Genomic DNA, 27,090 nt, shown 5'->3' with positions numbered 1-27,090 from the left:
CCCTTGTTTGAGTCTGTGATGGACAGCAGAGCCAGGCCAGTCAGGGTGCGTAGAAATACCACCATGGGGCTGGAGCCTCGCTCTGATTGGCGCGCAAGACAGCGAGGGGCGGAGCCAGCCTTTTTGGAGGGAAAATAAAAGGAGCCAATTCTGAGGGAGTTTTCTGAGAGGGAGAAAGGGGGGACTGGGAGAGGGGACCTTGGAGGGGAAGGTGAGGAGAATCTCCACTGGGAGAGGAGGGTCTGGGGAGAAGACAGTCACCAGGGCTGAGGGGATCCCCTGGGTCCGCGAGGCTGACTGGAAATCCCTCCGGAGTGGCTGAGAGGGAGGAAAAGGGCCCCTCGCTCACGAACCCCCCCCCCCCCAGGTCTGAATCTGTGAGGGAAGCAGGGCTGCGTCCCAAGGATTGAACGGGGACAAAACTCGGGGAAGGAGCAGAAACCCAGGGAACATTTGGCCCCCGTTTCTAGAAAGCGGAACATCCGCCTCAATTATTAATACTATTATTATTTTATTTATAGCCCACCCATCTGGGCGCAGGGCACTAAGCTGCTGTCTTCAGGGCCTCGGAGCCGAGAATCACAGAGAACTCTGCACATGCCCTGGACCCCCGGATTCTGGGAGGGAAGGAGGACAGCCAGCCAGCCAGGGGGCTGTGCTCAGCTTGCGAAGGGTTAAATGGAACAGAGCCGGAGTCCTAGAGAGGACAGGAAGTGGAGGGGCGGGGCGGGTCCTCCAGAGGAGAATCCCCTCCCTCCGTGCCCAGTCCCGTCTTTTCTCTCTTGTCTCCTCCCCGCGCTGCCTCGGTTTCCCTCCTGGGAAGAATCCGGTGAGTCTCCTCTCTCTCCCCCCTTGGGGTGCCCATGGGAGAAGGGGGTCCCGGGGCTGCAGGGGGAGACCCCCAAGTCTGGGAGCAGAGGGTCCTGCCCCCCCATTCCTCTCTGCCAAGCCTGGGAGGGGGCGAGTTTCCAGGGGGTCTGCAGCTCTGCTCTTCCTTGGCATCCTCTTTGGGGAAGGAGGGAGGGGTCTGGGGGGGAGGGCATGCCCAGAATGCCCCTTCCAGTGGAGGAGCCCCTGCCAGGCCGGCCTTTCCCCCTGCCAGAATATTCCTCCTCCAGATCAGCTCGGGTCTCCAGCCCAGAGCCTCAAGGGAAGCCTCTCTGGGCAGGGGCCCCGCCTGGGGCCCCTCCGTGGAGAAAAGGGGAGAGCCAGAGGGCTGAGCTGGCTGCACTGGGCTTGCCAGGGTTCAAGGGGACGGAGCTGCCTTCCTTGAGAGGAGAGGGTGGAAAGGCGCCTTAAGGACCCCAAGATCTTGTCCTGAAGGGGGTGAGGCAGTGCAGGGAGGAGAAGGAGGGGGCTCTGGGTGGCAGGTCTGCCAACTTTTCTCTCTCTGATCCCAGAGGGAGCTTTCAAGGATGTTCCCCATCCTGGAGTTTCTCTACAGCTGCTGCTGTTGCAGAATGTTTTATTTACATTAAACTTATAACTTCCACAGTGCGTAGGTAAAACTGGAATTTCCTCCCGCAGGAGCCAGGGATTGGAGAGACTTTTCTAAAGGGAAATAATCTATACATGGCAAGCATGATTGTGAATAATATTCTCTTAGAAAAATGTAAGATACAGAAGGGGACATTTATTTATGTATTATCAAGAAGAATAAAGGAAGGATAAAAGACACCTACTCCCCACCTTCTGGGACAAAAGAGGGATTATCAGTCATTGTGTGGCTCCTACTACTAACAGGGGACATTGGTACTATCTCAAAATAGACTAGTTCTATCAAGCTACCCTAAGATTTGGGAATCTTGTCACAAGAGGAGCGTAAAGCTCACCTCTGCAGTTTTTGGAGGATATACAGTGGTGCCCCGCAAGACGAACGCCTCGCAAGACGAAAAACCCGCTAGACGAAAGGGTTTTCCGTTTTGGAGGCGCTTCGCAAAACGAATTTCCCTATGGGCTTGCTTCGCAAGACGAAAGCCCATAGGGAAATCTCCGGGGACCTCTTTTAAATGCTAGCGGTGGGGAGCAAAGCCTTTCCCCCCCCCCTCCGGCCTCCAGAAGAGGTCCAGGAAGGCCGGCGGGGGCCGAAAGGCTTTGCTCCCCACCGCCAGCATTTTAAAAGCAGTCCGGGATAGCAGGGAAGCGCTTCCCGCTATCCCGGATGGCTTTTGAAGGCAGGCGGGAGGGAGCAAAGACTTTTGCCCCCCGCCAGTCTTCAGAAGAGGTCGGGGGACAGACTGTCCCCGGACCTGGTCTGAAGGCGGTTTCCATAGGAACGCATTAATTGATTTTTAATGCATTCCTATGGGAAACCGTGCTTCGCAAGACGAAAAACTCGCAAGACGAAAAGACTTGCGGAACGAATTAATTTCGTCTTGCGAGGCACCACTGTACATGCCTGGTGTTCTTAAGAACACTGCAGATTTAGGACATGGGGAAGATCTATACTTTGATTGCTTCCGTGCCAGGGTGGGGGCCACATTTCAAGACTGGAGACTTGCGAAGATGGTGTATAAGCACAGACGATATCTAAGGAGGAGAGGTGTATTAGTTTCCTGATATTTCAAAAATGTGGCATCACCGGCTCCTCTGCTTTCACGTATAGATTTGCTACTCCTGACAGAGGCGGATACGACCACAACATCTGTCTGGCTTGTGATGAGAGACCTCAAATATTGTGAACAGAGCATATCATACAAAGCACCCAGTATGGGGGCACTTATATGTAATATCTACTCTGCTATTTTTTGCCCATGATCTGGGGTTTCAGTTTTCAGGCTTGGGGACAGGACGGTGACTGGTTTTTCTACGAAGTTCTGTCAATAGTCCTCAGTGCTTTCAATGGGATCTATTCTCAGGTCACTACTGTGCAGAGCATGCCAGGCTTGCAAGTGGGGTGAGGAGCATGCAGAAGAAATTGGAATCACTGGAGATGTTTAGAAATGGGGATTCTCTTGGGAAGGGGCTGCCCCATTTGTGCTTCTCCAGGGGCAGGAGAATATCTAGGGAAAGAGGATCCCTGCAGGGCCTCTGAGGCTCCCTTTGTTTCTTCCTCTCTCCCAGGACCCTGCAGCTTGTTTTGGCTTCTTGACTGCTCAGAAAGGATGAAAGAGACGGATCCTGCAAAGCTCGTAAGGATGGAAGGGGGAAGATGGACGGTTGACCTGGTCAGGATGCCTCCTGCATCCCTCCTCACAACCTCTGAGCATTCCCTCCCAGGGACCTCTGAGAGATCTGGTGAGTTCCAGGGGAGGGGAGATGGGGACATGGATGGATGGAGCCAGAGAGGTATTGGGGCTTGTTCAGGGGGGCACCATTTTGGGCTCCTCCACCTGCCTGCCTGCCTGCGCCTTTGTCATCTGCAGGCAATTTGAGCTAGGAATACATCACAGCCCCCCGGCCACCACGATGTATTGGCAGCTCAAAATGTCTAAAACCAGCACCGTGATTGACTGCTCTACCAATGTCAGACAACTTACCGATCCTTCAGACAGCACTAGAAGTCATGATTCTTGAAAGTAACCTGATCCTGGGCTTCTGATTTGTCAGTGAAGGGAAATTGCAAGGCAGTGTGAGTCGTCTGTCTAAAAGAGGGACGTTACTGGGGCTTTTGAGCAGTGGGGTTGAGTGCCAGGGTTAGACACCCCCCCAAAAAAAAGTGCCCTACAGGTAGTGGGGTGTTGAGTGGACCAGCCGGGCGTGAAGAGGCTTGCCGCAATTGCCAGAGCCCCAACGCTGCATCGGCAGCGCGTGGGGGTGTGTGTGTGAGAGACAGTAGCCTGAGCCTGCCCATAGCTCCAGCGCAGCTCAGAAACCTGAAACCAGAAATCGCCACCTGAAGCAGCAGACTTTCAAAGGAAAAAAGGTATTGTCAACAACAATAAAAAGAATTGGATTTAATAAAAAGAATTGGATTTAATTTAGATTTGGCAAAGACAGAATCTAAACAGGAAGTCAGCTTCCGTCTTTTGAAGGGAAGATTTTGCAGTACAGGCTTGTGAATGGGGAAAAAACTTTGGAGACACACCAGTCTTTAGATACTTTTTAAACTGCACTTTGTTACTTTGCTACCTATTAACACTATGTACTCTGGATACAAGAAGAAACTGTAGCTCTTTGTTCTTTGATTCCTTAAAAGGAAAATACAGGAAGCGATTGGAGTACTCTCAGATTTTTTTGAATGGGGATGCAGATTTTATGAATGAAAGCACTGAAAGGCTTGAAAACATTGCAAATTCTTTTTTTAAAAACCTCTAAAAAGGACCCTGGATCTTGGCAAGTCCTACCAAAGCTTGGCAGGAGGACACTTTTCCATAACTGGGAGGTAATCCCAGGGAGGGGAGGTGCCTGGTAAGAGCTGGAGTAGGAGAAAGGGGGAAAAACGGGATTTATTTTTAAAGACCAGGTCCTGTATTGGAATAAAAACTGAGAGAAATAGCATATATTGGATTACAATTACCATTTGGATTATAAATCTAATTTGGATTATAAATACGTCTGGAAAATATTTGAACTCACAGTGTAAATATTTTGGATTACAAGACACATTGTGGATTATAATATAACTAGAAGTTTGCCAAGTGCTTAATCATCATCAAGGAGACAATGTAACAGTGAGTTTGAACAATGCTAACTATTAGACTTTTGTTGTGGACTGGTTTTTAAATTTTTTTTGTAGGTTGTATATAAAGTTGGTATTGCCCACTTTTCTCTCTCTCTTTTGGATATTGTGGAACTTTTATAATTCTGTAAGTTTGAAAGTGTTACTACAGTTTGGTTTAAAAGGGTGTGGGAATTGGATTGGTGGGAGAACTGTTGTATACAAGGCAAGAGTGAGAAAAAGATAGGGCTGAAGGAACTATCAAACCTGACATCAATTCTAAGAGGAGCAGGAATAAATTATAAATGGGAATTCCCGGAGGGAGTTTCCTTTACTTATAGGAGAAAGAGATTCAGATTAATGTCAGAGAGTCAGGTACAGGAATTTCTGGATAAACATGGCAAAGACCCAGAGTTTCAAAGCTCAGGGAGAGACTTAGGAACCCCCTTTGAGATGCAAAGAGATGAACTGGAAAAGACTGAAAGAACAGGGCAAAAAAGCTAATCTATTTAAAATGAACCAGATCATGGCAAATCTTAAATTACTAACTGGCATGTCAATGGCCTTAACAATAATGTTAAAAGGAACAGGGTGTGGCATGAAGTTTTAAAACTGAATTTGGATATAATTTGCCTACAGGAGACTCATGTTGCAAGAAAGCATGAGAAAATCTTGAGTAATAAGAATTAGGGAGCCAATTTATTGCATCAGATGTTTCCAAAAAACGTTGAATTGTTTTGCACATAAAACCTGCACTTGAACCACAATTAATTCAAAAGGATGAGAAAGGGAGAAAATTAATGGTACAAATTAAAGTTGAGGGAGAAAAAAATAATTTTGGTAGGGATATATGCACCAAATGAAAATAAATAAAAAAAATTCAGGATTTAGAAACAGAATTGCTAGAATTTGCAGATGAGAAAATAATAGTGATGGGAGATCTTAATGGAGTCCCATCACTAGAGAAAGACAGAACGGTAGGAAGAAAGACACGAAAGAAGGTAGACTTCCCAAAACTTTTTTTGAAATGACAGAAAATGTAAAATTGATAGATATTTGGAGAATTAAGCATCCATTTGAAAAACAGTTCACATTTTTCTCTCATGTTTATGGAAGCAGTGCCCGACTGGATGCGGTTTGGGTCTCTAAGGAATTAGAGTCAAGAATCAAAAAAATTGAAATAGATCCAAGAACAATGTCAGACCATGATTCTATAATTATGGAAATACAGAAAGACACTCAGTCCACCTTTTTTTTTATATAAATTTTTTATTGGTTTTCCAACACAAATTAAAAACAAAACAATACACAATACATAGACAAACAAACATATAAACATGTATAATTTCAAAACTTCTTTTTCATAAACCTTACTTCCCAGACTTCCCCTTACCTCCCCTTTTCTGCATCCCTGTTTTAAAATTTCTTCAGCAACCCCTCACTTCAATTAACTAATTACTCATTTTCTTTTTTGCCTTCTTCTCTTACTTAATCAATTACAGCTGTAATTCTATATTTTCCTTTCCCTTGACATTTTAGCATTCATTAATTTTACAACAGTTCTTGAGATATACTTTAAATTTCTTCCAATCTTCTTCCATCGTCTCTTTCCCTTGGTCACGGATTCTGCCAGTCATCTCCGCCAGTCCCATATAGTCAATCACCTTCGTCTGCCATTCTTCCAGCATGGGTAGTTCTTGTGTCTTCCAATACTTTGCTAAAAGAATCCTTGCTGCTATGGTAGCATACATAAAAAACGTCCTATCCTTCCTTGACACCAATTGGCTGACCATGCCCAGGAGAAAAGCCTCTGGTTTCGACACTCAGTCTTTCTGGAAAGCACAGAAAAGACAATAAGTGAATATTTTGAACAAAATTTGAATAATGAGACCAAACTCCAAACAGTCTGGGATACAAGCAAAGCGGTGATGAGAGGCCTATTCATTCAAGAAAATTAAGGTAAAAAAAGAAGAAAAACAGAGATTTTACATAAAATAGAAGAAAAAGAATTAATAAAAACATTAAATAAAGAAATAGTAAAGCAGGAGATAAAATTATTACAATCACAATATTCAATGGTAATCAGTGAGGAAATAGCATGGAAAATAAAACAAAAAACAAAAAGTCCAGGGTTGATTTATTGGCCAGGGGAGCCGACGTTTGTCCGCAGACAGTTTTTCCAGGTCATGTGGCCAGCATGACTAAGCTGCTTCTGGCAAAACCAGAGCAGTGCACGGAAACGCCATTTATCTTCCTGCCAGAGCGGTAGCTATTTATCTACTTGCACTTTGACGTGCTTTCGAACTGCTAGTTTGGCAGGAGCTGGGACCAAGCAATGGGAGCTCACCCCGTCGTGGGGATTTGAACCACTGACCTTTCGATCGACAAGCCCTAGGCTCATTGGTTTAGACCACAGTGCCACCTGTGTCCTGATAGGTCCTTGTAAAACCTTTAGGAAAAAATCTAGCAGAGAGTCTGTGGGTTTTGATAAACAAGAAATGGCAATTGGTACTATCTCAAAATAGACATCTGTCTGGCTTGTGATGAGAGAGCTCAAAGATTGTGAACAGGGCTCTCCATACAAAGTACCTAGCATGGGAGCACCTACATGTAATATCTACTCTGCTATTTTCTGCCCATGCTCTGGGGTTTCAGTTTGCAGGCTTGGGGACAGGACGGTGACTGGTTTTTCTAAGAAGTTCTGTCAGTTAGGATCTACTCTGCGTTCAATAGGATCTACTCTGAGGTCACTACTGTGTAGACCATGCCAGGCTTGCAAGTGGGGTGAGGAGCATACAGAAGAAATTGGAATCACTGGAGATGTTTAGAAATGGGGCTTCTCTTGGGAAGGGGCTGCCCCATTTGTGCTTCTCCAGGGGCAGGGGAATATCTAGGGCAAGAGAATCCCTGCAGGGCCTCTGAGGCTCCCTTTGCTTCTTCCTCTCTCCCAGGACCCTGCAGCTTGTTTTCGCTTCTTGATTGCTCAGGAAGGATGAAAGAGACGGATCCTGCAAAGCTCATTAGGATGGAAGGGGGAAGATGGATGGTTGACCTGGTCAGGTTGTCTCCTGCATCCCTTCGCACAACCTCTGAGTGTTCGCTCCCAGGGACCTCCGATAGATCTGGTGAGTTCCAGGGGAGTGGAGATGGGGACATGGATGGAACCGGAGAGATATTGGGGCTTGCTCGGGAGGCACCATTTCTGGCTCCTCCACCTGCCTGCCTGCCTGCGCCTTTGTCATCTCCAGGCAATTTGAGCTAGGAATACATCACAGGCCCCCGGCCACCGTGATGTATTGGCAGCTCAAAATGTCTAAAACCAAGGACTTCCGGGTTGGCGCCATCACCGAATGGCGGACTCCCTCCGAGCTCCGGAGGGAGTCTGCTCGGCAGGGGTTGGGTCCCGCCGCGCCGGCGATGCGGGGACCCTCAAAAACCATGGGCGCGGAAGCCCATGGACCGGTGACTTGGCGGGCACCGTTTGTGCCCCCCGACCCGCGAAGGAGCCTTTTTAAAGGCTACAGAGCGGGGGACGGGGGGTGGTGTGGTGCTATGAGTCTTCTGCTTCCCCTGCCGAGCGAAGCCGCATGCCATTTGACAGAGAACGCTGACTTCTTCTATTGAAAATTTGGACTAAAAATAATAACCCGTGAGTAATTTGGAAATCGGACCTAAAAGGGAATTTTTTTTTGATTCGGAACGAGCGGGGGAGGTGCAAAAAGGAAGTCTGTCTCCCCCCTGTTGTAGATCAGTGTTTCCCAACCGGTGTTCCGCGGCACACTAGTGTGCCGCCGGACGTTGCCTAGTGTGCCGTGGGAGGGAGTCGGGCGAGTCGGGCTAATCCTCCGACGAGCTCCACCTCCAGACCCATTGCTCAAATCCTTTAACCCAGGAGGGCGGGGAGGGGGGAGAAAGAGAAAAAAGAAAGGGTGGGAAAAAAGAAGGGGAAGAGAAAATATTTTTTAAAAAAAAGGAAAGAGAGGGAAAAAAGCGAGGGATGGTGGAAGGGGAATAAACAGAAGGGGAGGCCAATGAAGAGGGGCGGGGCTTGGCAGGCAGCAGATAACTGGGGAGGGGGGCGCGGCTTGCGGCGGCTCAAGGCAGGAAGGGAGGAGCTGCCTCGCGGAGAGTCTTGGGCTGCAGAGATTTCCCGTTCAGGAGCGCGGGAGGCCACGCCGTGGATGGGAATCTCCTCCTCCTCTTCCTCCTCCTCCTCCAGGAGAGAGGGTGGTCCGCCCCACCGAGTCGGGCGTGCTCAAGCGTGGGAGCCTATAGTTAGAGCTCAGCTCCTTTTCTTGCCTTCCCCACCCCCCCCACGGAGCACATTTTCCTCGCCCCCAACCCCCGCATGTAGAATAGAAGCCCTCCAGCCTCCACGGTGCACAAACTCTCCCCTCTGCAACGAAGCGCTTTGTTGCATATCTTTGGTGAGGTTTTTAGGCAGTCTTGGTGCACCTTAAATCAGCGCTAATTGCGCCTGGACGCAGTATTTACTTCCGAGTAGGCCCCCTTCCTCCCCCCCGTAGCACCTGACGTTGCTATTCGTATCATCAGGTTTGTTTGTTGATAATTTAATTGTTTTAAAAGCATCATGCTAAAGAGCTCTCTCCCACCCCCAGACCCTTGGGCAAAACAGAAACACACACATACACAAACACAGAGATTGAGCCCTGCAGGTTTTATGAAATGAATGGATTCTGAATGCCTGTTTCAGTGGCTTGTCCGCCTTAGGCTGCTGGGCCAGACACCTGTTACACGGTGCAGTCCGTAAGCTGTGAGCGCTGAGACCACGTAACGACAGTCTTGAAAGACCTACATTGGCTCCCAGTACCTTTCCGAGCCCAATTCAAAGTGTTGGTGCTGACCTTTAAAGCCCTAAGCGGTTTCGGTCCAGTATACCTGAAGTAGCGTCTCCGCCACCATCGTTCAGCCCAGACACTGAGATCCAGTGCCAAGGGCCTTCTGGCAATTCCCTCACTGTGAAAAGTGAGGTTACAGGGAACCAGGCAGAGGGCCTTCTCAGTAGTGGCGCCCGCCCTGTGGAATGCCCTCCCATCAGACATCAAAGAGATAACCATTACCTTCTATGTTGTTACTATTTTTTTTTTTTTTTTACATAAGTAAAAAGTGACCTTTCCCCATCTGGCATGGTGGTGTGCCTCGAGATTTTTTTCATGAAACAAGTGTGCCTTTGCCCAAAAAAGGTTGGGAAACACTGTAGATGATTTAAAGCAAGGATCTGACAACTAAGGTCGAGAGAAGAGTCTGTTTTTTTTTATTGATAAAAGTTATTAATTTCACGATGGGAAATTACAAGTAATTGTGCTGGAGGAGAAGAGTGGATTGTGAGAGCTAAAGTGCAACCCCCCAGGAACCGGGAGTGATCCGTGAGAGAGCCTGGTGAAGAGATATAGAGATTTTGACAGCTGTCAAAGTAGCTGTCAAAGTTGGAGAATAAAAAGAGAACTTTGTTATGATGACTTTGCTGGTTAGGTTCGTTACAATTTCGATATAAATTGTTGAAAACAAGGGATAACAAATTAGCTTGACTTTTGGGTGTGATCTGGAAGGAAACTAAGTTACCATAATCCCTCTAGAGGGGGTTTTGGGACATTGCAAGAATGGTTGTAAGTGGAAAAATACTCATGGAATTGAACAGGACTTTTTATCTCCTGGGAAAGCTGCAAAAACAAAACATTATTTTGTCTACAGAGATCTCTACACTAAAGGAGACGATAGATATATCTAAAGAATGGAAGGGACTTGACGCAAGTTTTTGTTCCTGAATAAATAAAGCCTCTGGAGAGTAACTAGAAGTTTTTGAATTAGAATGTTTTTGCAGCGGAACAGGAAAAGAAACCTGAGGAAAGTGAGGAAAGAGAACAACAAGAACTGGACTAAGCTGGAAGTTGGAGCATTTGGGACATTCAGACTTAAAAGGATTAAGAAACAGAATTCGAGATTTACTCTTAAATATAGAGGTCTGGATGGAAGAAAAATGGACTTTCTTGAGGTAGAGCTTCTCCAAGATTGGGTGTTTGAAACTAAAGACTACCAAAAAGACGGCAAAGTGGAGCCGAGAGAGATTTGGACATGGACGTGGGGTCTCCAGGCTGATAGCAGATAGATTGATGGACATTGGGGATCGAAACCGGGAAAGGGGGGAGGGAGATTTGGAATCCAAAGGGTGTAAAATTATATTCTGAAGTTTTTTTTATTTCGTTCTGCTGTGTGTAGTAAAAAGGGGAATTCGTGGAAGGGAATTGGGGTCGACCTTAGGGAATTTTTTTTTTTTTTAAGTTGAAAGACGGTGGAATATAAAGGGAAAGTGGTTATATAAGATGAATTAAATTGAATAATGGGCTAATTATAATAAGTTTAAAATTTGGGGTAAGAACTTGTGGAACTAATCTAATGGAAATGGAATACAAGAGGGGGAGGGGTGGGGAAGTCCTGGAAAGATGTTAATGAAAGTAAGGCCTTAAATGCAAATGCTTCTTCTTTTTTCTTTTTTCTACTTTTTGGAAATTTCAATAAATATGATTTTTTTAAAAAAATGTCTAAAACCAGCACCGTGATTGACTGCTCTACCAATGTCAGACAACTTACCGATCCTTCAGGCAGCATTAGAAGTCATGACTCTTGAAAGTAACCTGATCATGGGCTTCCGATTTGTCAGTGAAGGGAAATGGCAAGGCGGTGTGAGTCGTCTATTTAAAAGACTGTTACTGGGGCTTTTGAGCAGTGGGGGTGAGTGCCAGTGTTAGACACCCCCCCCAAAAAAATGCCCTACAGGTAGTGGGGTGTCGAGGGGACCAGCCGGGTGTGAAGAGGCTTGCCGTGATTGCCGGAGCCCTGACGCTGTATCGGCAGGTCAGCAACCACACTACCTGGGGTGTACGAGGCATTCATATCTTTCTGGTATAATTCCTCTGTGTATTCTTGCCACGTCTTCTTCATGTCTTCTGCTTCTGTTAGGTCCTTACCACTTTTGTCTTTTATTATGGTAATCTTTGTACGAAATGTTCCTTTCATATCTCCAATTTTCTTGAACAGACCTCTGGTTTTTCCCATTCTATTGTTTTCCTCTATTTCTTTGCATTTCTCGTTTAAGTAGGCCTTCTTGTCTCTCCTTGCTATTTTTTGGAAATCTGCATTCAATTTCCTGTATTTTTCACTATCTCCCTCGCATTTTGCTTGCCTTCTCTCCCCCGCTATTTGTAAGGCCTCGTTGGGCAACCACTTTGCTTTCTTGCATTTCCTTTTCATTGGGATGGTTTTAGTTGCTGCCTCCTGTATAATGTTACAAGCCTCCATCCATAGTTCTTCAGGCACTCTGTCCACCAAATCTAAATCCTTAAACCTGTTCCTCACTTCCACTGTGTATTCATAAGGGATTTGATTTAGATTGTATCTTACCGGCCCAGTGGTTTTTCCTACTTTCTTCAGTTTAAGCTTGAATTTTGCTATAAGAAGCTGATGATCTGAGCCACAGTCAGCTCCAGGTCTTGTTTTTGCTGACTTGTATAGAGCTTCTCCATCTTTGGCTGCAGAGAATATAATCAGTCTGATTTCAATGCTGCCCATCTGGTGTTGTCGATGTGTAGAGTCGTCTTTTGTGTTGTTGGAAAAGAGCGTTTGTGATGACCAGCTTGTTCTCTTGGCAAAACTCTATTAGCCTTTGCCTTCTTTGTTTGGAACTCTAAGGACAAACTTGCCAGTTGTTCCTTTTATCTCTTGCGTCCCTACTTTAGCATTCCAATCCCCTATAATGAGAAGAACATCCTTGTTTGGTGTCATTTCTATAAGGTGTTGTAAGTCATCATAGAATTGGTCAGTTTCAGTTTCTTCAGCACCAGTGGTTGGTGCATAAACCTGGATTACTGTGATGTTAAAAGGGCTGCCTTAGATTTGTATCGAGATCATTCTATCATTTTTGAGATTGCATCTCAGTACAGCTTTCGCCACTCTTTTGTTGACTACGAGGGCCACTCCATTTCTTTTATGGGATTCTTGCCCACAGTAGTAGATATGATGGTCATTCGAACTGAATTTGCCCATTCCTCTCCATTTTTGTTCACTGATTCCCAGGATGTCAATATTTATTCCTGCCATCTCATTTTTGACCACATCCAACTTACCAAGGTTCACGGTTCTTACATTCCAGGTTCCTATGCAATATTTTTCTTTACAGCATTGGACTTTCCTTTCGCTTCCAGGCATATCCGCAACTGAGCGACCTTTCGGCTTTGGCCCAGCCGCTTCATCAGCTCTGAATATACTTGTCCTCTGCTCTTCCTCAGTAGCATGTTGGACGCCTTCCGACCTAAGGGGCTCATCTTCCAGCGTCATAACTTTTATATGCCTGTTGTCTTTCTCCATGGAGTTTTCTTGGCAGGGATACTCGAGTGGCTTGCCGGTTCCTGCTCCAGGTGGATCACGTTTGGTCAAAACTCTCCACTATCACCTGTCCATCTTGGGTGGCCCTGAACGGCATAGCTCATAGCTTCTCTGAGTTACTCAAGTCCCTTCGCCATGGCAAGGCAGTGATCCATGAAGTGGGGAATAACTTTTTATTTGCTTTTAAAAACAAGGATCATAGGACTAATATACAAATATGTAGACCAAGTATCTATAGCATATAGTTCACTATTAGTGGTCAGTGTATGAGTTCTGGGTTCCTGAATTGGTTTAAATTGAAAGGAAAAAAGGGAAACAGGAGAGAACAGAGAACATTCAACATTGCATAGCTGAATGCCTAGTCAGGAGCTCTTGCGGCTGTTGTGTTTAGATCAAGTGTGAGTTAGTCACTTTTCCTCTTTTCTCACCAATGAAACAATACAGAGTTAGTCTACTCTTGAAAATGAGAGTGGGGTTCAAACTGAAGAAAGTGATTTAGGTATAAATTAAAATTTAGACCAAATTTAGATTGAGGCAACAGCTGGTGGGGAGTGTGCAGGTGAAGATGTTGCTGTTTTTTTCACGGACAATTTGCAGGATCTTGACCAGAGAGCTATGCATAAGGAAGTCAAGGAGGAGAATCGTGGGGTCATGGACCCTCTTGGCAACGCTTCCTCATGGATCATAATATCTGTTCTGAAATTAAGCAAGTAACTTTGAAAGTCCATACATACCTCTATGTGATGAACCTTCACTATTTAGATGGAGACCAACAGCATTCGGGATTCTAACATGCCCACCATGAACCCTGAATGGAGGGATATCCACTGTTTTCTCTGCAATTTTTTTCCTTCTAGTCATGCCTTTTAAAGCAATGACCAGGTTGTCTGAACTGCCCAGGCCTTCTTAAATGTCAGCCTCAGAGCTTTAAGGGAAATTGGAGATGGAGTGGATTCCAAGATTGAGCCAAACAAAATCTATCCCAGATAAAAACTAAGCACTATGTCAGTTAATACCAGCTAACAGTGAAAACTATAGTAAGGGCTCACGTCTAACTCTCTTCAGTTCCTCCTCTATCACAAGCATTCATTAACTTTGTTCTTCCTGAGGCTCTAATTAGCTTCTCTCTTCATTGCAGATGGTGATGAATTGGAAGGGAAGAACAAGGGGGACCACAACAGTATCCACATAGCAGAGAAGTCAGATAAATATACAAAGTGTGGAGAGAACATCTGCCAGAGCCCCCAGTCCACCTCACATCAAGGAAAGAGCTTTGTTCGGAGGGATAGAATCTCTTCACATGAAAGAACTAACAGCGGAGAGAAATTGTATCAGTGCAGAGAATGTGGGAAGAGCTTCAATCACCGTCAGAATCTGACTTGCCATCAAAGAATTCATACAGGGGAGAAACCCTATCAGTGCTTGGAATGTGGAAAGAGCTTCAGTTGGAAGGTACATCTCACTTCCCATCAAAGAATTCATACAGGGGAGAAACCCTATGAGTGCTTAAAGTGTGGAAAGAGCTTCAATCGGAAAGATGGTCTCAGTATCCATCAAAGAATTCATACAGGGGAGAAACCCTTTCAATGCCTTGAGTGTGGAAAGAGCTTTCGTCACAGTTCCAGTCTCACTTCCCATCAAGGAATTCATAAAGGGGAGAAACCCTATCAGTGCTTAGAATGCGGAAAGAGCTTTAATCGGAAGGATGGTCTCAGTATCCATCAAATAATTCATACAGGGGAGAAACCTTTTCAATGCCTTGAGTGTGGAAAGAGCTTTCGTCACAGTTCCAGTCTCACTTCCCATCAAAGAATTCATACAGGGAAGAAACCCTATCAATGCTTAGAATGCGGAAAGAGCTTCAGTCAAAGTTCCAATCTAATTATGCATCATAGAGTTCATACACGGGAGAAACCTTATCAGTGCTTGAAATGTGGGAAGAGCTTCAGTCACAGAGAGATTCTCACTTGCCATCAAAGAATTCATACAGGGGAGAAACCCTATCAGTGCTTGGAATGTGGAAAGCGCTTTAGTCAAAGTGCACATCTCACTTCCCATCAAAGAATTCATACAGGGAAGAAACCCCATCAGTGCTTGGAATGTGGAAAGAGCTTTCGTAAGAGGGTGCAGCTCACTTCCCATAACAGAATTCATACAGGGGAGAAACCCCATCAGTGCTTGGAATGTGGAAAGAGCTTTCGTCAGAGAGGTGATCTCACTTGCCATCAAAGAGTCCATACAGGCGAGAAACCATATCAGTGCTTGGAATGTGGAAAAAGCTTCACTAAGAGGATGCAGCTTACTTCCCATCACAGAATTCATACAGGGGAGAAACCATATCCATGCCTGGAATGTGGAAAGAATTTCAGGTATATGCAGGGTCTTAGTTTGCATCAAAAACGTCATACGGGGGAGAAACCCTATCAGTGCTTTGAATGTGGAAAGAGCTTCAGCCAGGGGGCCCATCTCACTTCCCATCAAAGAATTCATACAGGGGAGAAACCATATCAATGCTGTGAATGTGGGAAAAACTTCAGTCAAAGCACCCATCTCAAGACCCATCAAAGAATTCATACAGGGGAAAAACCATATCAGTGCTTGGAATGTGAAAAGAGCTTCATTCAGAAGGATTTTCTCACTTCCCATCAAAGAATTCATACAGAGGGAAAACTAAAAAAAGAAACATAATAACGCAAACATTATTGAACAACCCTTACAAAACACATTTGTATAGAAAATAGAAAGGGCAAGAGTGTAACTAAAAATACCCTTTATCACATTTGTATCATATCATTTGTCAACACATAGAAAGGCAGGCTCCCCTGGGTGCCCCCTCTTCTCCCTGTCTCCCACCCTGAGTGATCGTTCCACTGTAGCAATAATTATTCAGAATATGCACTACTGGATAAACCCAGCTGTATTTAGTATCCAGCCTTTTTCCTCCCCTTTAGCAAGATGGCACTTTCCCTACATTCCACCCCCCCCAGCCCAGCCTTCAAATCTTAACCACTCAGATAGTGCAATATGACTCTTATTATGATTGTCTAATAATCCAAATTAGTATTTCTCCAGTTTCTAGGTCCAGTTTCTATAAAGCCTTATTAAAACTGCTCCAACAAATCTCAGTCAAGTCACAGTCCAAAATTATTGTCCTTTTTAATGTTCATCCAATCCTGCTTCCTCTTCTTTTATTTATCTTCTCTCCTAATCCACTGGGGGTGGGGAAGAATGCATATTAAATCCCTTTCCTCATGCGAGCTCATAGCTTGTGTTGTGAACAGTTTCAGGAGTTGCACTGCATCCCCTTTTGCGGGATGTACCTTTTTCTCTGCCGATAATTCCCACACCAGCTCATCCCAACGCAGCCTTGTCTTTCCATGGAGCTCTTTCTCTCTCCTCCTGTTCTTCCCTTACCTGCTCAACAGAACCTTCTGACTCTCCCAGCGACTCCTTTCCAACGACTCCCAGCTTATGACCCACACATTCACCTCGGTCTCTCTTTCTGGGACCCGTCTTGGTCTTCAATGCCAAGGTGCTCCATGTCTGGATGGAGAGCAGAACTGCAGAAGCTTGTTTGGAGTGGATGCATCTGGTTCTCCATAAATCAGGCAGAGGCAAAGTTAATTGGCAAAAGAAGAACTTTCTACTAAAGGTTTTTCAGCTTCGTTACAGAATAAAGCTTCAGGGGCCTTAGCAGATGTGAAAGTTAGAAAAGTTAGAGCTCACAGATTTATCTTTCTGGCTCTGTGTGACCTTGAGATAACAAAACACAAATCATAATAAATCCAGCTGCCTCAGCAGAAAAGAACAAAACCTTCTGGAAGGAACCAGTGTTTTCCAGTGTTTTCCGGTTTCTCCTCTCAGGATTTTATCTGTGACATTTTTGTCCCACTGCCAGAAAAGCATCTTTAGCTCCCTAGTTCCTGTGGCAACACTTTAGCCCAAGTTTCAAACTTTTTAAATTAGCAGGGTGGTTAGCTTGTTGCAGGCTTGTTAAGCCTCTTTGAATATAGGATTTCTGGTAAGATCCCTTCTTCTCCCTCATAAAAAGATAGGACACAATCTTGTTAAAGTCAATATAAAAGTGGTTTACTCATTCAGTTCACAGATGCATCTCTGAAGGCAGACTTGGGTTACAAAAGTGTCTAACTATATGAACTATCCCATAAGGAAGTTAGTCCCAAGTAACCACAACTGAGCTGTCACTTCTCCTAACATATAGAAAGACAAAATGGAGAAAAAGAGTAGAACATGGAGGACATATGATATTATGACCGGGGCTTATCTGAAGAGCCAAATGATTTTGGTTAGTTCAGGATGATGACATTGGGTTGCAACTATTAAGATTGCTGCGATCCTTTGATTGGTGAATAGGAATGATGTGCAATTTGCCATTCCATCCAAAAAAAACCTAGAATAAAATATAAATTACTTATTGATCGGAGAAAGAGAGGCGGATTTGACCTATGTGGCCTGGAATTATATCATGCTGCAGCAGCTCTGACCTGCTTAAAGGAGTGGATTAAGTTAAAGGAAACTGATGAGTTAGATCTGGAGGACGTAGGCACTCGATTTGGATGGTATGCATACCTAATAGATGGAAAGGATAGAGTCCACAAGGGTTTTCTGGATCATATTACAAGGAAATCATTGTATAAAATATGGATGTATATAAAGGGATCCTAGAACCCAAAACTATTGGATTTAAGCAGGTTTCTTGCACAGCCTGCTATGATTTCTGGCCATCCTTCATACTTCCCTGTGCCACTGGACTCGAGCCAGTGTGGTGTAGTGGTTAAAAGCGGAAGTCTCATAATCTGGGGAATCGGGTTCGCGTCTTCGCTCCTCCACATGCAGCTGCTGGGTGACCTTGGGCCAGTCATGCTTCTTTGAAGTCTCTCAGCCCCACTCACCTCACAGAGTGTTTGTTGTGGGGGAGGAAGGGAAAGGAGAATGTTAGCCGCTTTGAGACTTCTTAAAGGGAGTGAAAGGCGGGATATCAAATCCAAACTCCTCCTCCTCCTCCTCTTCTTCTTCCTCCTCCTCCTCCTCCCAGTTTCAAGCAGAGTATTGCAGCAGTGGTGTGCCTTGTGTAGGTGCAATAAATAACAGGTCCATACACTGGCTTCTTCCTAATCTAAAGAAGCTTTAGGTAAAGATAAAGGGACCCTTGACCATTAGTTCCAGTCGGGCTGACTCGGGTTGCAGCGATTATCTCGCTTTATTGGCTGAGGGAGCTTCCGGGTCATGTGGCCAGCATGACTAAGCCACATCTCTTAGTAGGCAGGACGATACCTAGAGCTGTTTAACCCTGTAAGTTCTGATTCTCACAAAAACACCTTGGTGGACCTCACCTTAGAAATCATGACCGTAAAGAGAAAGAATATGAATAACAACTGGGCAGCATATAAGGATTACTGGAAAAGGAAAATAATAAACTTAAATTGAAAAAATATAAGGAAGTTAGGAGATATTTGAACAATTGGCTGCAGTTCTTTAAATTAATCAGAGATTGGCAAAAGATAAACAAAAGGGATTTGAGAAAGAAATTTCAAGATTGGATGAGTACTTAATCTAATCTAAAAGTACTCCTAGAATGCGAGGTAAAAGAGGAGCAAGTGAAGACAGAGAATTCAGAACATGATTAGAGTGAAAAGAGTAAAGTTAAGATAGAAGAGATTAAAGAAATAATGAAATGTGTTTAAGTCAATTGGAAAAATAAAGTAGCGTAACAAGAATGGCTGGAAGAAGAAGAGTTTGGATTTGATATCCTGCTTTATCACTACCCAAAGGAGTCTCAAAGCGGCTAACATTCTCCTTTCCCTTCCTCCCCCACAACAAACAGTGAGGTGGAGGAGCAGGGAAGCGAATCCGGTTCCCCAGATTAAGAGTCTACCGCTCTTAACCACTACACCACACTGGCTCAAGTCACCTTGTGGCTGTTCATGTGGGGTAGGTGTGTTTGTTTGTATAGTATAGGTAAGTATAATATAGAGTAATGTTAGGTATGCTTTATGTTAGGAAATAAGGTATTGTTTACAGAGTGGTACCTCGGGTTAAGAACTTAATTCGTTCCGGAGGTCCGTTCTGAACCTGAAACTGTTCTTAACCTGAAGCACCACTTTAGCTAATGGGGCCTCCTGCTGCCGCCGGAACACGATTTCTGTTCTCATCCTGAAGGAAAGTTCTTAACCTGAGGTACTATTTCTGGGTTAGCGGAGTCTGTAACCTGAAACGTATGTAACCTGAAGCATATGTAACCTGAGGTACCACTTTATGTACTGTGTACATGTATGCGTTTTATATGTTAATAAAATATTTTAACTAAAAAAAAGGAATGACGGATGTGCTTCTTTGCAGACACATTTGTATTTCAGTAAAGGCTGTATTTCCACTTGGAGACTTCCTCCTTTTCTTTTGGGTTTCTGTGTGGATAACCTCCAGTCTGGGAACCACTTTTTGAATTTCTACTACATATACATGACAGGATTTTAAAAAAATAAAAAAGTGATTTATAATGAGACTGAATATAATTATTGGTAGAAACAACTCTTTAAAACTTTCAAAAAATGAATCAGCAATACATTTTAAGATAGAATTTTTTCTTACCGTGAAGTTTAGTTTACAGATGGTTGGGGAGGGGGCACAGCATGCCGAAGCAGAGCCCATTTCCCCCCCTTCCAAATCATTTTTATTATTTTTTCTAGTAAGGCTGCTTCCCATACTATTTGGTACCATTGGTCCATTCTTACTCCTGACAAGTCTCTCCAGTGTCTGGTTATGATGCTTCTGGCTGCTGAAAGTAGGTGGGTTATGAGTGGCTGAGAGGGAGGAGAGCAGAGGAAAAGGGCCCCTGGCTCACGAACCCCCCCAAGTCTGAATGTGTGATGGAAGCAGGGCTGCGTCCCTAGGATTGAATGGGGACAAAACTCAGGGAAGGAACAAGAGGGAAGGAGCAAAAACCCAGGGAACATTTGGCCCCCGTTTCTAGAAAGCAGAACATCTGCCTGAAGTGGAGCAACTGCTTTTTGGCAAGCGGAGCGGAAGAATAAGTTGACTTCCGCCAGAAAGAAGACATCTCCTGACAGCAGGTTTTTCTGGGTAAATAGAAATTTCTGTGTTTGTTCAGCTTCAGACCAAGATTCTAAATCACCAAGTTTTCCTTCACACAAGAGATGCTGTGGTCAATGACAGAAATTCGTTTAATGGGCGTACTGTGAGGCGGATCCACTATATTTCATTGGGGGCCATTAGCAGGGACATAATGCAACTTTATTAATGGGAGGCTTGAGGTGGGATCCGCTACAAGGCCATTATAAAATGATCAGAAAGAGTTGTAGAGTTGGAATGCATTTATACCAAATATAGTAGGTTAGGAATCAACATACATGTTTTTGGATAATAATATCACCTAGACATTAGATAAGCATATATGGAATTGGAATTGTTAACTCTTATAATGATATAGTGTGGTGTTGTTTAGTGTTGTTCAACACTGATCTTTTAAAAAGAAACAAATAATAATAGTAAACAACTGTGAGGTTGGACCTCAACGGACATCTAGTCCCACCCCCTGCAATAAGGAATCCCTGACATTTGGCCTTCCAGCCTCCATTTGGAAAACCTCCAAAGAAAGCAATTCTGACACTGGTGGTTTAAAAACAGAGATTGGGGAAGGAGCGTTTGCTGACACTGAAGGTCCAGAGAATCATTTAATTTAATTTTACTTCTTAACGCAGGAGTGCTGGAAAGGAGACAAATCAAGGGTGTGTGTGTGGGGGGGGGGGCATAATAATTAACTCATGCCCTGGTTGGGAAATGCCGCATCAGCCCCACAGCGAAATGGGTGCAGTTTCCCAGCCTCAGTTGTGGTGCCTGTGAAATGGGTATATCACAGTGAGGCTGAATTTAGAGGTGCTTCAAGGTGAAGGAGAAGCAGGGATGGGAAGGGGGCAGGCTGGGCTTTGCAAAGGGCCTGGTTTTTATTTTAAGGGTGGGGGTCTCCAGACCCAGGACCTGGAAGACCAGGCAGGCCTCGACCTCCGGGGGCAACTCGGACTCCAGGACTGATTCTTCCAGGCGTCTCCTGGATGGGGGCAGGAACAAAATGGCGGGGCGCTGCTTGAGGGCAGTGGGCATGACTGAGCCTCTGCCCCCAGCCTCCTCCAGGAACCAGAAGCCCAGCTTGGCCACCAGAGGCAAATGGTGCTCCTGCGAAGAGGAGGAGAAAAAGGGGGTGTACTAGATGGCCCCTGGGTGTGATTCTAGGAGCGGAAGGGCCTCAGGAGAGCCCCAAATCATCAGCAGCATCATCAGCAGCATCTGGGTCCGGACCAAGGGGACCCCTCCCCCCTAGCCCAGCCTCCTGTCCTCACAGCAGCCCAACGCCCCACAGAACAGAGCCGTCTGGGTAGAGTGCCTGTGGGCCTGGAGGCTCCATAAGAAGAGCCCTGCTGGATCAGGACCAGCCCCCCCCCCCGGGAACTCCGCAAGCAGGAGTTGAAGAGCATCTTCTCCTTCTCCCCCGTTGCAAGGTAGACTGGCTCTGTCCATGGAGGATCCGCTTGGGCATCGCTGGGGACAAAGCAGAGCCAAAGGGGACCAGGCTCCCCCCAAGCGAAGAGGCCCTCTTCAGGACTAGGCTTCCAGGAAAGCGGAGGGACTATCCCGGGCCAAATTCCCCTCCCGGATCCTGGCCATGCCGCCCCACCTCCCCCCGCCTGGACTAGATGACCCTCAGGGGTCCCTTCCAAGTCCAGAATTCTACGGTTCTCTGAATTCTAAGATTCTGAAGTTGAATCGGAAACAGCGGGAAGGAAGCTGCCTCCAACACTCCTCCAGAATTTGGGGAGGGGGCGGGAGGGAGAGCAGCCAGGTGGGGGCGCCCCATCGGATATTTGGGCCTCCGAGTCTTCCTGCCTGAATGCAGAACCCGACCTTTGTCCCCGCTGAAGGTCCCTTTCTGAGTCTGGAGCGAGTTCTCCAAGTGGGGAGTGTTCTGATTGATTTATTTGCATTTAACAGATCCACAGAGGGGTCGAGGGTCCTCCAGTCCAACCCTTTGCGATGCCTAAAGTGGGTCTTGAACCCAGAACCCAGCTGAAGCATTATTATTATTTTATTTCTACCCCACCCATCTGGGCGCAGGGCACTAAGCTGCTGTCTTCAGGGCCTCTGAGCCGAGAATCACAGAGAACTCTGCACATGCCCCGGACCCCCGGATTCTGGGAGGGAAGGAGGACAGCCAGCCAGCCAGGGGGCTGTGCTCAGCTTGCGAAGGGTTAAATGGAACAGAGCCGGAGTCCTAGAGAGGACAGGAAGTAGAGAGGCGGGGCGGGTCCTCCAGAGGAGAATCCCCTCCCTCCGTGCCCAGTCCCGTCTTTTCTCTCTTGTCTCCTCCCCGCGCTGCCTCGGTTTCCCTCCTGGGCAGAATCCGGTGAGTCTCCTCTCTCTCCCCCCTTGGGGTGCCCATGGGAGAAGGGGGTCCCGGGGCTGCAGGGGGAGACCCCCGAGTCTGGGAGCAGAGGGTCCTGCCCCCCCATTCCTCTCTGCCAAGCCTGGGAGGGGGCGAGTTTCCAGGGGGTCTGCAGCTCTGCTCTTCCTTGGCATCCTCTTTGGGGAAGGAGGGAGGGGTCTGGGGGGGGAGGGCATGCCCAGAATGCCCCTTCCAGTGGAGGAGCCCCTGCCAGGCCGGCCTTTCCCCCTGCCAGAATATTCCTCCTCCAGATCAGCTCAGGTCTCCAGCCCAGAGCCTCAAGGGAAGCCTCTCTGGGCAGGGGCCCCGCCTGGGGCCCCTCCGTGGAGAAAAGGGGAGAGCCAGAGGGCTGAGCTGGCTGCACTGGGCTTGCCAGGGCTCAAGGGAACGGAGCTGCCTTCCTTGAGAGGAGAGGGTGGAAAGCCGCCTTAAGGACCCCAAGATCTTGTCCTGAAGGGGGTGAGGCAGTGCAGGGAGGAGAAGGAGGGGGCTCTGGGTGGCAGGTCTGCAAACGTTTCTCTCTCTGATCCCAGAGGGAGCTTTTAAGGATGTTCCCCATCCTGGAGTTTCTCTGCAGCTCATGCTGTTGCAGAATGTTTTATTCGCATTAAACTCATAACTTCCACAGTGCGTAGGTAAAACTGGAACTCCCTCCTGCAGGAGCCATGGATTGGAGAGACTTTTCTAAAGGGAAATAATCTATACATGGCAAGCATGATTGTGAATAATACTCTCTTAGAAAAATGTAAGATACAGAAGGGGACATTTATTTATGTATTATCAAGAAGAATAAAGCAAGGATAAAAGACACCTACTCCCCACCTTCTGGGACAAAAGAGGGATTATCAGTCATTGTGTGGCTCCTACTACTAACAGGGGACATTGGTACTATCTCAAAATAGACTAGCTCTATCAAGCTACCCTAAGATTTGGGAATCTTGTCACAAGAGGAGCGTAAAGCTCACCTCTGAAGTTTTTGGAGGATATGCATGCCTGGTGTTCCTAAGAACACTGCAGATTTAGGACATGGGGAAGATCTATACTTTGATTGCTTCCGTGCCAGGGTGGGGGCCACATTTCAAGACTGGAGACTTGCGAAGATGGTGTATAAGCACAGACGATATCTAAGGAGGAGAGGTGTATTAGTTTCCTGATATTTCAAAAATGTGGCATCACCGGCTCCTCTGCTTTCACGTATAGATTTGCTACTCCTGACAGAGGCGGATACGACCACAACATCTGTCTGGCTTGTGATGAGAGACCTCAAATATTGTGAACAGAGCATATCATACAAAGCACCCAGTATGGGGGCATTTATATGTAATATCTACTCTGCTATTTTTTGCCCATGATCTGGGGTTTCAGTTTTCAGGCTTGGGGACAGGACGGTGACTGGTTTTTCTACGAAGTTCTGTCAATAGTCCTCAGTGCTTTCAATGGGATCTATTCTCAGGTCACTACTGTGCAGAGCATGCCAGGCTTGCAAGTGGGGTGAGGAGCATACAGAAGAAATTGGAATCACTGGAGATGTTTAGAAATGGGGCTTCTCTTGGGAAGGGGCTGCCCCATTTGTGCTTCTCCAGGGGCAGGAGAATATCTAGGGAAAGAGGATCCCTGCAGGGCCTCTGAGGCTCCCTTTGTTTCTTACTGTCTCCCAGGACCCTGCAGCTTGTTTTGGCTTCTTGACTGCTCAGAAAGGATGAAAGAGACGGATCCTGCAAAGCTCGTAAGGATGGAAGGGGGAAGATGGACGGTTGACCTGGTCAGGTTGTCTCCTGCATCCCTCCTCACAACCTCTGAGCATTCCCTCCCAGGGACCTCTGAGAGATCTGGTGAGTTCCAGGGGAGTGGAGATGGGAACATGGATGGATGGAGCCAGAGAGGTATTGGGGCTTGTTCAGGGGGGCACCATTTTGGGCTCCTCCACCTGCCTGCCTGCCTGCGCCTTTGTCATCTGCAGGCAATTTGAGCTAGGAATACATCACAGCCCCCCGGCCACCACGATGTATTGGCAGCTCAAAATGTCTAAAACCAGCACCGTGATTGACTGCTCTACCAATGTCAGACAACTTACCGATCCTTCAGGCAGCACTGGAAGTCATGATTCTTGAAAGTAACCTGATCCTGGGCTTCCGATTTGTCAGTGAAGGGAAATGGCAAGGCAGTGTGAGTCGTCTGTCTAAAAGAGGGACGTTACTGGGGCTTTTGAGCAGTGGGGGTGAGTGCCAGGGTTAGACACCCCCCCAAAAAAGTGCCCTACAGGTAGTGGGGTGTTGAGGGGATCAGCTGGGCGTGAAGAGGCTTGCCGCGATTGCCGGAGCCCCAACGCTGCATTGGTAGTGCGTGGGTGTGTGTGTGTGAGAGACAGTGGCCTGAGCCTGCCCGTGGCTCCAGCGCAGCTCAGAAACCTGAAACCACAAATCGCCACCTGAAGCAGCAGACTTTCAAAGGAAAAAAGGTATTGTCAACAACAATGGACTTTTCAAAATAAAAAGAATTGGATTTAATTTAGATTTGGCAAAGACAGAATCTATTTTTTTAAAAATAGTATTTATTGAACATTTTCAAATATAACAAAAAAAAAAGAAAAGAAATAGAACATCCATTCTATAACCTTATTTTCATTAACATCCTTCCAGGACTTCCCCACCCCACCCCCTCTTGTATTCCAATTCCTTCAAATAAATTCAACAAGTTCTTACCCCAAATTTTAAACTTATTACAATTAACCCAATGTTAAGAATGTTTTTCCCTCCCCTAAAACCGACCCCGCTCCCTTCCACGAGTTCCCCTCTTTAATATGCAGAACAGATTAAAATAAAAGAAAATAGAAAAAAGAAAAATAAATAAATAAAAGAAAATAGAAAAAAGTATAATTTAACACCCTTTGGATTCCAAATTTCCCTCCCCCCTTTCCCGGTTGCGTTCCCCAATGTCCATCAATGCCTGTTGTCATCCTGGAGATCCCACATCTAGGCCGAAATCCTTCACAAGTCCACTTTGCCGTCTTTTTAAATAGTCTTTGCCGTCTTTTTGATCATCTTTAGTTTCGAGCGTCCAATCTTGGAAGAACTCTATCTCAAAAAGGTCCATTTTTTGTCCAATTCTTATTGTTCATGTTGTTCTTATTATTCTCTCTCCTCACTTTTCTCTAGTTTCTTTTCCTGCTCTCCTGCAAAAATGTTCCAATTCCAAAAGCTTCTAAATCTCCCACAGAGGCTTTGTTATTCAGGAACAAAACTTTACGTCAAGTCCCTTCCATTCTTCAATAGATAAGTCTATTGTCTCCTTTAGTGTAGAGACCTCTGTAGACAAAATAGTGTTCCATTTCTGCAGTTTCCCAGGAGATAAAAAATCCAGTTAAAATTCCATGCCAGCAATACTTGTAATGTCCCACAGCCCCTCTAGAGGGATTATAGTTACTCAGTTTCCTTTCAGATCACACCCAACAGTCAAAGTAACTTGTTATTCCTTATTTTAAACAATTTATATCTAATTTGTAACAAATGTAACCGGCAAAGTCCTCATAACAAAGTTCTCTTTTTACTCTTCGGCTTTGACAGCTCATTTGACAGCTGTCAAAGCCTCTGTTTCTCCTCTCTCGGCGCTCTCGCGGATCGCTCCCGGTTCCCGGGGGGGGGGTTTGCATTTTAGCTCACATTCTACTTTTCTCCTCCAGCCCAGTCTTATAATTTTCCATCGTGAAATTAGTAGCTTTATCAAACTTAGGTAGCACTCGATCTTAGTTGTTAAATCCTTTGCTTTAAATCCTCTACGACAGGGGGGAGACTGACTTCCTTTTTGCACCTCCCCCGCTCGCTCCGAATTTAAAATTTAAAGTTTTTTCCTTTTTTAAGTCCAGTTTCCAATTACTCACGGGTTGTTCTTTTAATCTGAATTTTCAATGGAAGAAGTCAGCGCTCTCCGCCAAATGGCATGCGGCTTCGCTCGGCAGGGGAAGCGGAGGACTCATAGCACCACACCCCCCCCGGCACCCGCTCCATAGCCTTTAAAAAGGCTCCTTCGCGGGTCGGGGGGGCGCAAACGGTGCCCGCCGAGTCACCATGCCCATGGGTTTCAGCGCCCATGGTTTTTGAGAGTCCCCGCGACGCCGAAGCGGTAGAACCCAGCCCCTGCCGAGCAGGCTCCCTCTGGAGCTCGGAGGGAGTCCGCCATTCGGCGATGGTGCCAACCCGGAAGTGGCAAAGACAGAATCTAAACAGGAAGTCAGCTTCTGTCTTTTGAAGGGAAGATTTTGCAGTACAGGCTTGTGAATGGGGAAAAATCTTTGGAGACACACCAGTCTTTAGATACTTTTTAAACTGCACTTTGTTACTTTGCTACCTATTAACACTATGTACTCTGGATACAAGAAGAAACTGTAGCTCTTTGTTCTTTGATTCCTAAAAAGGAAGATACAGGAAGCGATTGGAGTACTCTGTTTTTTTGAATGGGGATGCAGATTTTATGAATGAAAGCACTGAAAGGCTTGGAAACATTGCAAATTCTTTTTTAAAAAACCTCTAAAAAGGACCCTGGATCTTGGCAAGTCCTACCAAAGCTTGGCAGGAGGACACTTTTCCATAACTGGGAGGTAATCCCAGGGAGGGGAGGT

General features: G+C 46.0%; 2 protein-coding genes and 3 long non-coding RNA genes across 18 annotated transcripts in view; 4 read left to right on the top strand and 1 right to left on the bottom strand.

Moving 5' to 3' along the window:
• The window catches only part of LOC309364399 (uncharacterized protein), a 152,254-nt gene extending 136,134 nt beyond the window's left edge, over positions 1 to 16,120 (top strand). For all 11 annotated transcript variants that reach the window (XM_081901600.1, XM_081901602.1, XM_081901597.1 and 8 more), the window contains one exon: positions 14,372 to 16,120. In XM_081901600.1, coding sequence (XP_081757726.1) covers positions 14,372 to 15,688 — 1,317 coding nt within the window. In that variant the 3' untranslated portion in view covers positions 15,689 to 16,120. The remainder of the gene's footprint in view (positions 1 to 14,371) is intronic.
• Positions 801 to 14,246, top strand: LOC309365469. The gene is made up of 3 exons (XR_014166176.1): positions 801 to 829; positions 3,064 to 3,131; positions 14,139 to 14,246. It is a non-coding gene; the product is annotated as an uncharacterized lncRNA (long non-coding RNA).
• A 2,474-nt stretch (positions 16,121 to 18,594) lies between the features above and the next one.
• LOC309365482 overlaps positions 18,595 to 27,090 on the top strand; it is a 75,202-nt gene continuing 66,706 nt past the window's right edge. The window contains exon 1 of the long non-coding RNA XR_014166189.1: positions 18,595 to 18,956. This is a non-coding gene — a long non-coding RNA (uncharacterized lncRNA). The remainder of the gene's footprint in view (positions 18,957 to 27,090) is intronic.
• LOC309364389 (uncharacterized protein) overlaps positions 22,284 to 27,090 on the top strand; it is a gene marked incomplete at its 3' end in the record, with an annotated part of 50,545 nt that continues 45,738 nt past the window's right edge. For 2 of the 4 annotated variants that reach the window (XM_081901564.1, XM_081901563.1), the window contains exons 1-2: positions 22,284 to 22,436; positions 24,134 to 24,307. In XM_081901564.1, the coding sequence (XP_081757690.1) occupies positions 24,175 to 24,307 (133 nt within the window). In that variant the 5' untranslated portion in view covers positions 22,284 to 22,436; positions 24,134 to 24,174. The remainder of the gene's footprint in view (positions 22,437 to 24,133; positions 24,308 to 27,090) is intronic. The other 2 variants (XM_081901566.1, XM_081901568.1) reach the window with 2 other exon arrangements.
• The window catches only part of LOC309365476, a 40,604-nt gene continuing 37,849 nt past the window's right edge, over positions 24,336 to 27,090 (bottom strand). The window contains exon 3 of the long non-coding RNA XR_014166183.1: positions 24,336 to 24,525. This is a non-coding gene — a long non-coding RNA (uncharacterized lncRNA). The remainder of the gene's footprint in view (positions 24,526 to 27,090) is intronic.

This window comes from Podarcis melisellensis (genome assembly GCF_964234715.1).
Source record: "Podarcis melisellensis genome assembly, chromosome: 2".
NCBI classification, from domain to species: Eukaryota; Metazoa; Chordata; class Lepidosauria; order Squamata; family Lacertidae; genus Podarcis; species Podarcis melisellensis.
The sequence above is the reverse complement of the archived record's forward strand: the minus strand, read 5'-3'. Positions and strand labels throughout refer to the sequence as shown.